The sequence below is a fragment of the Nanorana parkeri genome, unplaced genomic scaffold, assembly GCF_000935625.1.
Source record: "Nanorana parkeri isolate BGI_ZX_2015 unplaced genomic scaffold, ASM93562v1 scaffold40, whole genome shotgun sequence".
In the NCBI taxonomy this organism is placed as follows: Eukaryota; Metazoa; Chordata; class Amphibia; order Anura; family Dicroglossidae; genus Nanorana; species Nanorana parkeri.
This window is the reverse complement of record NW_017306308.1, coordinates 2,040,275-2,052,351: the sequence shown is the minus strand read 5'-3', so window position 1 is coordinate 2,052,351 and position 12,077 is coordinate 2,040,275. Positions and strand designations below refer to the sequence as shown.

At 39.9% G+C, this 12,077-nt stretch overlaps 1 protein-coding gene across 2 annotated transcripts in view; it reads left to right on the top strand.

Moving 5' to 3' along the window:
* The window catches only part of SNCAIP (synuclein alpha interacting protein), a 95,943-nt gene that overhangs the window by 67,299 nt on the left and 16,567 nt on the right, over window positions 1–12,077 (top strand). For both annotated transcript variants that reach the window (XM_018571225.1, XM_018571217.1), the window contains exons 7-8: window positions 1,835–2,004; window positions 8,399–8,479. In XM_018571225.1, coding sequence (XP_018426727.1) covers window positions 1,835–2,004; window positions 8,399–8,479 — 251 coding nt within the window. The remainder of the gene's footprint in view (window positions 1–1,834; window positions 2,005–8,398; window positions 8,480–12,077) is intronic.

Below are 12,077 nucleotides of genomic sequence, written 5' to 3'. Positions count from 1 at the left end.
CGCAGAACCTGGCCTTGGGGCGGCAGGGAGAGTAAATCCGGCCCTGGCTCTAAGTCAGGTAACTAAACGTGAGATTGTAGTCCTTCACGGGAGCAAACTTGGAGCAGTGGAAGGGGAATGGAGTGATTTTCTCTTTCAGCCGGAGGGCTAAACAATAAAAATCGTAAGTGTGTGCCCACCTTAACTGTAGAATATATTGCCTTAAAACTAGGCTTTATTTGTAGGTGTCCACAGATAATACACGACCATCTAAAATGGAGAAATCAGGAGACAAGCTCATGTCCATGAATGGCTGCCCTCCCAATAAATCTCTAGGGAAAAAGCAATTGTACAGGTTATAAAACCTCGTCTGATCACTTTTGTATCCCTGTGGTAAGCCACCATCAGGAATACCTAACACTTAAAAAGCTGTGCAAAATGACGATATGAGGTGGTTGGTCATTGCGTGCATGTTCAACCACTCTGTGATGATCAGACGTGATGGTAATGCAAAGTGTAGCTAGCTTCCACTGCAGCCAGGTCAGATTTCATTGTTCAAGTCAAGTAACAAGCACAAATAAATGATCAGCTGCCATAGATTACAGGTACTTTGCACATTAAAACATTCTGACAAAGGAATGTATGAACATATTCACATATTCTCCCATATATAGGTCTCAGGCTAATAACAGTGAAGGCACGCTGGATGTGTACATGTTTTTTGTAGAACTCATTAGTATTAATGATGCTTTTAAAGCTGATCTCCAGGCAAGCTGCTAACTACACATGCGTGGGATCTGATTTGTACGACATAGAATTGGTATTTCTATCAATCCAGTCCTAAGATGTACACTATTCTGCCACACAGCAATGCCCTGTCTGGCAGGGTAGAAGTAACTCTGCTGCAGTTAAGTAACATTTATAGGTTTTGTCCCTCCCCCAGCCTTTGACTGCATAGTAATAAGAAGAGAGGCAGCAAATCAAATAACTTATTTTCTTTCGCTCTGCATTCTCTTTCTATCAGCATGCTCCTTATTAACACATAAGCAGCCACTGCATACAAATTGCACAGTCCTGGACTTCATGCACTGACTGGTACTGCTTATGTATAGATTACTGTAAATTATGTATATGAGGTTCCTTTAATGCTAGACTTATTTGCCTTTTTTGAAATCTTTAGGAAAACTGTCAGTTTGATATCTCAAAAAATAAAAAAATGTTACCCAGGAAACAGCTTGTAGCCAATACATTGGATGTACTTAGTGCAACCTTTCTCAACCAGGGTGCCGCATGGACACCTATGACATTAATACAGGGTGGCTGCATCCAGGACCTCCGCCAGCATTCAGAAGAGGACAGAAGTCCACAGAGGACTCTGGCGTAAAGGAGGGTCATTGATTAGAAGGAGGCTCACAGTGGGAAAAGGGGGACTCTAATGTGAAGGGGAAACTCCACATCTTTTTTTGTTTGTTTGTTTTGCATGGGGTCCGCCCTTTAAAATCCATACCGCATCCCTATTTAGGATAAGATTTTGGAGGGAACCACACATCATTTTTTACAGTTTAGTATGGGGTGCCTTCAGATCTTGCTTACTTTTGAAGGGTGTCTCGATGAAAAAAAGTTTGAGAGATGCTGATTTAGTGTATTTATGTAAAATGGTGTATACTGAAGAAAAGAAAACTTCAGGGTAAATATTATATTGGTTCACTTATAAACCATATATAATCTCTAGGTCATGTGTATTCTTTAAATAGTAGACTAATACCTCATGACAAATCAATATATAGAACCGTGAACAGAGTACCGTAATACATATTTGGCAGACCTACTAATTAATCGTATTATTATTTTGCAGACTTTGGTAGAATATGGAGCAAACGTGACCATACAGAACCATGCTGGAGAGAAGCCATCTCAGACTGCTGAGCACCAGGGACATAGCATGTGTTCCCGGTACCTGGTGGTGGTGGAGACTTGCATGTCTTTGGCATCTCAAGTTGTCAAGCTCACCAAGCAACTTAAAGAGTAAGGAAGGTTATACATTAAAGATACTTGAAATTATACCCTGCTTGTTCTGCATGGAAAATATATACTGTACTACTGCTAGGCTAAGCAAAGTGTGGTAACTGATAGAATTCCCCTTTCACTTCTCTAACTCACGTAAGGAAAAATCGAATTGGTGTTTTTCGTTTTTGGATATTCCATTATAGACTCAACTGTGATTCTTTATGCTCATGTACTTAAAGGACATATCCAGGATAATTTTCACTTACCTCCTCTAACTGATCATTAGAAGAAAAAAAAGCCCTTTTTTACTTGCGTTAAAGCCACAAATGTGACACTCAGGTACCAAGGTCTCGCTTTTGTTTTGTTTACTTTCTGTGGTTGTGCTTCTCTGGGTATCCTTGCCACTGCCTGTATGACTTGGACACTTCCCATTGGCAGTTCAGAGGCAGGGTCCTCTTAGGATACAGAAGAAGAGTGATGTCACATGAGGGGCAGTAAGGGACAAGTGGTCTCAGGCGCACCTGCAGTGCTGGATTAATGATCCCCTTCATCTGGAGACAGCAGTGGCAAGGGACCCAGACAGGAACAGGTATGGCAAAAAACCCTCCAGTATAGGTTGTATGGGGGACGGAGGTAGTGGTGGGAGCGGGAACAGAATTATCCAAAAATGGGGCTTTAGACATTCAATTTGTGTTAAAGGTTACATGGTTTCTGACTTTAAAAGAGTATAAACCATTAATAATCAATTTTGTTTTGTAATGCTATCATGGCTTTTGCAGATAAAGGCAGGTCACAAGTATGTGAGTGATGATTTGGTCATAGGCATTGGGGTCCTGTAGAAAAAAATGGCTTGCAGTTATCTACAGATATCTATAGCATGGCTTGTAAGCATAGGATACTGTGTAGCTACATTTCATATGAACTAAATAAAATACTTTCCTGTAGGGTTCAAACACAAGTATAATAAAAACAGAAAACACAACAAAGATATGTCGATTATTATTTCTTTACCCTGTAAGATTGTCAGGTTGAGGTACATTTTGAAGTATATGTAAAGCCACATTTTTCTTCAGTTTTGGATAGTGTAAGGAGGGGTTAAAACCCCTGTCAGGTTTTCTTCCCATCTGTTTTCCAATAGTGGAGTTACCTTCACTTCCTGTCTCATATATGCAACAGGAAGTAAGACAATAACACTGGAACAAGTGTCCCCATTTGAAGACTTTTTCCTGTTCTGGTGACAACTCAGAATTCTGGATTCCGTCACTTTTAGTCCTAATGACGCTAGTTACTAGGGAACGTAAAGAGGGTAAATCTGCCCAGTGTGGTTACAGAAAACAATAAAAATCTGTCAAGAGATCTAACCCTTCCCTACTGTTTTCAAAACGAAAATAAAAGTTTCAGGTTTGGATACCCTTTAAGGATAATGTGATTGTGAAGAGCTCATTTTATAATTGTTATGCGATCAGCACGTAATTATAAATGCGTGAATTGCTTTCCATGTCCACAAATCCACCTCACATCCCACTGACTCACTGAACACATAAGGATATGTGTAAACCTTTCACAGATCACGCTACAACAGTTTTTGTGACTTGCAGGTTCTATTTCATGCAGTGGTCCTGCCATGTTGTGTGATATGCCCACACATCTTCCTCTGTCTCGTACCTGCAGAACCATTCACACAAACATCAGTCATAAACCATGACTCCGGTAGGGCTGAATATCGAAATTAAATAGGTATCAAAACCAATCACTCTTTGAGAGCCACCCCTACCCCCCAATACCCCTTAAATAAATACAAACACAGATTTTCCTTTGAAATATTTCTGGGCCACAGCTTTACTACTAAAAAGTAAGTTACCATGTTCCAATATTAAAATAATAATAATTAGATCTTAAAATTATCCAAAAAAACCTCCCGCAAAGGCTTTATCCAGTGAAGCAGGTCCTTGACAGAATTCTGATGTGTTAGGCACATGTAGCAGCCACCAGCCATTGCACACCAGTTCGGTGGGTACACACTACACTGACAAATTTTGAAAATCTTACCATACTATAGGTGTCCTTGCTTCTTTCTCAACCAATCAGTTATAGGCTTGATTGCTAATGTTTGTTACAAGCATTACCCAAATGCAGTATTTATGTAAAAATAGCAACTATGAAATACCTTTATTTTATCTTCTTCATGTTCTCAGTAAAACCATAAAATATTTCTATTTTTGTATTTTTCTTGTTCATCACCTGTCTCCCTGTCACAGTCTTGATGTTGTTGAAGGGCTGCTTCACCTTGGACAAAACAAAAATCTAAAGAACTTAAGTTACTCTGCTTCATTACGCTGATGCCTCTACTAACACTGTAAGGCCTGTATCACCAGTGACAGGATCATTTAAGGCCTCATTCACACTGAGCGACATGAAAATCGACTTTGAGCGATATTGCTCGACGAGCGATATTGAGCGATGTGTCGCGCGACTTCTTCCTATTGGGCTGTATTCAATCAGGAGCAATATCGCTCAAAATCGCTCGAATGTAGGAGCGACAAGCTACCAGCGACGAGCTACAAGCGATATTGAGTGATATTGAGTGACGAGATGTGAACAGCTCCATTGAAATGTATTGGTGAAGCTACATAGAGCGATATCGCACGGAAATATGAGCGATATCGCTGCAAAAATCGCGCGATAAATCGCTCAATGTGAACGGGGCCTAAATGTGCAGAGAAAATACACCCTGCTTCCATGGTGTCACTCCCTTGCTGACCGGATGAACCAGACATCACTCCCTCGCTGACAGAAACACTAAAAAAAAATTCAATCGCCTTCTAAGTAACGATGTGTTGCTTATCTGACCGGCAAGGAAGGGACACCGTGGTAGTAGGTGATTCGCTGTCTTGTTAAGCGATCTAGTCACGGTATTGCAAGTGTGAGATGGTCCATTTCTGTGTTTGTATTTTGAAGTATTGGCCTTTCTAACCATGTGATCGTGTTGGTTCTACATCAGAGCTACTTCAAATACAAAACAACACCTGTTTTACAATCAGCTTGTTGCATATCTAGTGTCCTTAGATGAGACCCTTGTAAGAGAGAGCTGGTTGAAAAGATTTTAATGGTGCCCTTAGCACAAGGGTAGGCAACCTCAGCACTCCAGCTGTTGTGAAAGTACCAATCCCATTATGCCTCTGTCTCAAGGAGTCAAGTCTGTGGCTGTAAGAGTTTTGGTATGCCTCATAGGATATGTAGCTTCACCAAAGCTGGAGTGCCGAGGTTGCCTACCCCTGCACATAGCAAAACAAGTTTTTCTGTAATGTTTTCATGTGGATCTCATTTTAGATGCACGATGAAGTAAAAAAGGGTTGCTATGTGACAACTCATAAAAATATTTTTCAGTTTTGTAGTCAAACCCTCATTTTAACCCACATAGTTAATGTGTGATTTTGTGCAAATCAAATTTGACACTACAGCAAATTAATATTTCATATGTTAGAAGTTGATCCCACCAATGTGTCCTGTGAAGGCCTTTACCAAACCCAAATGTTGCCTAAAAACAGACCCTGGTGGTGCTGGCTATTTCCTCCTGTTACCAAATACAATACAAGTGACCAATTTTCTATCAGCCAGTTGGCAGTATTCACTAACACTGAGTGAATCTCTGTAAAACTTTTGCTGGCCTAGTCAAAGTCTATAAAGGGGAATCCAGGGTACCAGAGACATTTTTATGATATAATGTGGTTGGGGATGAACTAAAGATGTCTGTAAAGAACAAAGTCAAGTGAGGCTATGCGTGTTTTATAATAGGAGCGCTGCTCTGCCATCTGCTGGCTGTTAATACATTATGCAGCTTTCAGAGCACTACGCCAACAACTTATCAAATGAGTGTTCTTTTTAGTGTTAGCTGTTATCTACCCTTTGTGTTGCAATAATTAAACAACTTGTGCAAAGTACGTAATATGAAGCATGAATTGCGTGTACGATGCAGCCACAAAGTCATTTTTTGGCAGATATATTTACAGCACTGTTCTTTATTATTATGTTGGCTCTACAGTGATAGTAATAACAGACATGTCTATACAACACAAATGTGCATGTCTATACACTAAGAAGACATCCCTGGTACCCGCTTGTCTCATTCTTATAAAAGAGCACATTGGCCATGAAAACTAGTGTTGGTGATTTACTAGCTAGAGTAATGAATAGGGTATGTCTGTTGTGACCTAGTCATAGATAAAGTGTTTATCCTGTAATCTGACTGAAAATCAGCAGCAACAATAGACAATGATCTTCTAATATCTAGATACTGTTTTATACAGATTATTCAGACAGATGCTTGCAAGGCAGCTGTTGCAGAGGTAGAACGTCTACTTCTATTTCTACATGGCCAAGATGGCCTGGATTGGATTTTACATTGCATTTTTTTCTTTACTAGCATTGCAGTTTCTCATACTTCAAAAATATTTCTTTGTTCATACTTCTGCATATCATATAAACAGGGCTATTCACAAAAGGGTGAAGGAATTGGAGTAGGCAGGAGAAGTGAACAATCTAGGACAACATAGCTGAACTGGATAGTGAGCTGAATTGGAGCATTTTTCCAAATCAGATATGTTGTCCTAGATTGTTCACTTCTTCTGCCTTCTCCAAACTCTTCACCCTTTTGTAAATAGCCCTGTAAGATGCTAATAGTGTTAAAGACTCCTGGAGCTTTGGCCATAATGTCAGCATATTGAGGTGCAGGTAAATTGGGGGCGTCGGTAGCCCTGCTGCCCCCTGTCCGGCCACACTGTCCCAGGTTGCTTAGCTCTTTTTTCAGCACACCAGAGTTCTATGAAGAAAGTCATTTATTTAAAGCAATATCATTATCAACTCAAAGTACCAAGGTTTGTAAAATCATTGAACCCCTTTATCTAGTACGCTATGGGATTAATATATTAATGGTGTAGAAGTTGCTTACTTACCCAAGTGACTTGTTACTTTGAAATGTGTATTTTCACTTTGCAAAGAGATTTAGAGCAATTAAGGTATAGCTATGTTGATCATAAATACCCAATCGTGTACTAGGGATATTTTAAAAAGTAGTATGCTTGCTTAAACATGATTGGTTGATTGAATTAAACACAGCTTCATTATGTTTATTTAAAGCCAATGAACATTCACTTTGCTAAGTGAACTGTCTATATTCTTTCAGTAAATGAACAATCTTGCTCTCTGTGCTACACTACTGCAGGAGGCTACGCTGCTGACATAGTTTGCTCACCACCACTAGACCCCCATTTTAGACCCCACATTTTGTGCCCCTGCGCAATGCAGCTTTTTTCTTTTATCCTGTTCACATGGACTGAGATGGTACTTGAGTTCCGTGTACGTGTGGCTTCTACGCCTCCGGTTGAGCACCATCGTTTAATGTGTATTATATGGTAGCAAAATATGCAGACCAGCCTGTCAATGTTCTCATCAATTTTGATACTGTTTGACAAATAACAAAATATGTGTATTGGTGCATTGATGTTTTTTCACACAGGGGTATGCATTGTATGTCAGTTTATTGGCATGTAAAATAGCATAAAGTAGGTACTGCACATGTTCGCTGCATGCCCGCTGGCACTGATGTTAGTCATCCATGGAAGAAATATGTAGGGTGCACAAGACACCCGTACAATAACATAACACACAGTTCACCTATAGCAATCTTATTCATCCTTTCTTCTTTTTATTCAACAAGGGGAAACAATCTGATACTTGATCTGATACTACTCTGAAAATGTTTCTTAAAGCTGAAGTCCGGACAGATATAACAATACACACATTTATGCAGTTACGTATTTAGTAAAACATCATGAGATGTATTTTTAAACGCAGCTTGTGTAAGTTCTTAAATCAGTCTTAATATCAGTCAATAATCTCCTGTAAAGCAGCACTCATACTGATAGAGGGAGGGGCAACATTAGGATCCAATTAAGTTCCATACAAGTGCATGTGCTGGAAAGGAACATGTTGATAGTAAGAGAGAGCAGAGGGTGACTTATTATTTTGCTGCTCATTTACTGTTCAATCATATCCTGGGTGCAGGGAGGTGACCAAGCTGTATTGCTTAAACATAGTAAAGAAAGGTTAAGTCACCAGAATAGCTCTGCTGTCTGCCGAGGGCCGTGCATATGTAAAGAGTGGAGGGACAATATTACAAATCCTTTGGCAGGTAAAACAGCTGCAATATATGTGTTTCAGCTGTGTATTTGTCTGGAGTTCAGCTTCAAAATATACTGTATATCTTGTTTCTTGTCTAAAAGTAAACCATCTAGCATTGCAAAGCTGTATATTTCTAGTTGCACAATAAAGTAGTGACATGCAGAAGCTATAAGTGGTGTCTTGGGAAGGGTTATATCCAACAGAAATGCAGTTTAATCTATTTTCTTTACAGGCAGACGGCCGAACGTATTACTTTACAGACACACCTCCAGCAGCTACTGGAAGCACAGCGATCTCTGCCAACATCCCCCAGGTATTATAATGCCTCATATTTATTCCCTGCCAAAAGATTCAATAAAAAGGGAATCCAAATGCTACAGGAAGTGAAGATGATAACAGAAATAAGGAAACAACGATTTGCTTGACAGGAAACTTCATTTCCTCACAAACTGTATCAGAGGTTGTCCATATGAAAAACATAACATTGAAGGGAAACATGGGAACTTGACAATGGAGGTGGAAGATTTCATTACATAGGCAGTAAAGCTGTAAGAAGATTTCCTTCATGTTTAAAAACCCCAGTTAATGCAGAAGAAACCAGTAAAACTTAAAGTGAAATAGCTAATTATATATTCGTATAACTATCACAGACCTTTAAACAGCCCCGATGCTGGCGACGTACACTGTACGTCGTCAGTCATGAAGGGGTTAATTATGATGTATGCTTATGTGGTACACTCAGAGTGGGTGGGGAGAATTTGGAATCCATAAAGAATGTGACCATCATGTTGTCCTATAAAATATTAAATAAAAGGGGCTATAAATATTATATAAAAGAACTTGCAAGTAATGAGTCTTCTGGTTTGATAATGTCTGGTGTTACAAAACACATAAACTACAATATATATTATTTAAATCAGTTTTAATGTCCAACTTCGTAAGACTATACATCCTCCCGTCTTTGTCCCTAAAGCTCTTTTTGTTAAATTAAAAACAAATCCCTTTATACATATTTTAAACCCTGCAGTCTTTTAGCTAGTCATGTGACCTCACAAGTCCTTTGTTCTTCTCTGGCATAGCAGGACGCTCATATAATGACGTATGCGCCATTCTGTACAGTAGTACTGTTAGGATAGGCTAGCCATATGAAACACCACCAGGAGTTTGTGTCCATGGTGGCCTGGGCTCAAAGGGAGTCTGTTGGAGGAAACTGGATGTCATGCAACCCAGAAGACAACTGATTGTGGATCACAAAACAGTGGCATTTAAGCTAATGTTAACAATATTTTTTGAAATCCAAAAAGTTTTGCAATATATAAACTTTAAAAATAAATCTTATTATTCCATAAAAGATTCATTAGGAAATATAATCACAGAGATCTGAAATAGCTGCCTTAACAAAGGAGCCTCATTGCCACAGGCATAAAAAAAATGCATAAATGCATAAAGCCTATATTTCTGTACATATTTGAATGCAGTATGTACAAATCTATGGGCCCATAAACACAGCTGTGTCTGAAGCCATGTTCCTTGCAGCAGCGTCCCAAAAAAATGGAACAGAGCTGCATCCGAGGCCTGTGAATACAGCATTTTTTATACGTGTACACATGTAAGCATCTAAGCATCTGGTATTGAAATGAAGTATTCTGGGATTGCATACAGAGCTAGAAAAGTTTGTATGCATCTAAACACATTGGGACACAAACGCATCTAGACACGTCTAAACTAAGAACTTGTGTTCCTTCAGCTGCACATGTGAATGAGGCCTTAAGGATAAAAGTATAGTAAAAAAAAAAACTGGATTCAAGACAACATGATAGTGACTTCTGTCTTGTAAAAAATATTTGAAAGCATGCTAAGAGATAATGTGCAAAAAATACACATTAGAGAATACTCTTAAAACAGAGAATTACCATGGGTTCATGTAGGATAGGTTTTATGTAATTAACAGCCGTTTTTATGAGACCATGGAAAACTGGATATTGGATGTGAATAAATCTCAATTGAATTCAAATGAAAAAAAAGCTGGGTTTTCCAATTTAGAAATAGATTAGAAAAACTGGACTGAAAAAAAAGGCATAACTGAAGTTGTGTATATCTCAGATCATGGTAAAGATTTGAAGAAATCTATTTTTATTGCAAGGATTATTTCAAGGGCAGGGTCCATGAGCCACATATGGCAGAAATATATTTTTTTACAGTATATGAGGGGATTCTTTATTGTATAGGCGTTAAGGTATGAAAAATGTGCCACATTTGATACTAATGGCAAGAAAGATCTGTAGCAGAAAAGAGGCTTGATAGTTATATTTACTAAAAGATAGTGTGAGAGCAATACAGATTACCAGTAGTTAGACATCAGGTAAAGTTACCAAATGAATGTACGTAATCCTTTCCAAAAAAGGGAAACTTCTAGGTAAATGCTGTTTTTGCATCTCAGGTCTTTAAGGCAATGTTCCACCCGCTGGGTCTTTGAAAGCTAAACTCCAGGCAAAACTGCAGGCTAACCTTTCAGCCATCCCGTGGCTTGCCTGATCTACTGGTTTCCTCAATAGTTCACAGTTTATACCTAAATCTATTAAACTTTGCCCAAGGCCACCATTTCTGTTCTAGATGATGGGCCACTGCTGCTAATCTTTTTATTCAAAGAATCAAGCAACTTTTGGGTCACTGCTGCTCTCTCCCCTTGAACAGCGTGATTGATTGTTTAAGCAGACTTTGTAACATCATTTAGTCAGGGCAGCCTAGAGTTGACAGTTCTAGTCTGTGGCTAGGTAGCCCGCAACAGAGGGGGAGAGAACTAACGGCATAGCAGCCCACCTCACATGCAAGGAGAACACACAAAAGAAGCACTTTTTCTCCATGGCTCTGGAAGGAATGAGACGGATGCTTGCTGTTGGGAGCACTTCCCCCCCATTGTGAGCCAATACAAACAGGAGAAAACCTGACCAAGCACCGGTTTCCGGTGGAATCGTTTATTGAAATTTGTACCACATTACTGGTGTCTTGCCCAAGGTCCTCCCCCTCTGACATGTTTCCCCCAATCACTGGCTTAGTTGTAGAATCATATTTTGTGACTAAGCCCCGTGATTTGGTGAAACGTGTTAAAGGGGTGAATCTGGGGCGGGACACCAGGGGTATGGGACAAGCTTCAATAAATTATTCCATTGGAATCTGGTGTGCGGACAGCTTTTTTCTGTTTTATATGAGCCCTCCTCACATGCTACAGTCCTCAGTGCTCATTGGAAATGTAGTCCCATGAAGTGCGCCTCAAGTACTTAGAAAGTGATGTAGGGCACGCTTAGATCAATGCTCTTGGCCACAGGAGATCATTGGCATTTGCAGGCACAATGGATGATGTCACAATTGATAAAAAATATATTTTGGGCTAAAGAAGAAGGTGAACTAAATATATTATATACAGTGCAGTTGCAGATGGTGAGAGGATATTGAAAGGATATTGGCAGGAAAAAGATGGAGCAATCCCAAAATTATGCTTTAAACTAGGGATGCACTGATACTCGTATCAGTATCAGTGCTGATACTGAGTATGTAGGAGAGTACTCATACTCGCCCAAATGCTCTGATACGTATCCCGATACCGTAACCTCCAGTTAGAGGAAGAGGCATGCCATTATCCGCATCCTGGCTTCCAGATTGGCCGAGAAACCAGCTCCATGCTGTTTGGTCGGCTCGGTGTTGTTCCCACCCAGTCAGCATGAAGCCGGCCAAACAGCATGGAGCCAGCTTTTCAGCCAATCAGGAAGCCAGGCAGCGGGTAATGATCTGTGTCCCTGCTTCCTTATTGGCCGGGAAGCCAGCTCCATGCTTCCCAGCCAATCAGCTTAGAGCCAGCCAAACAGCATGGCGGCAGCTTCCTGGGCAATCAAGAAGCCCAGGGCGGGTAATGA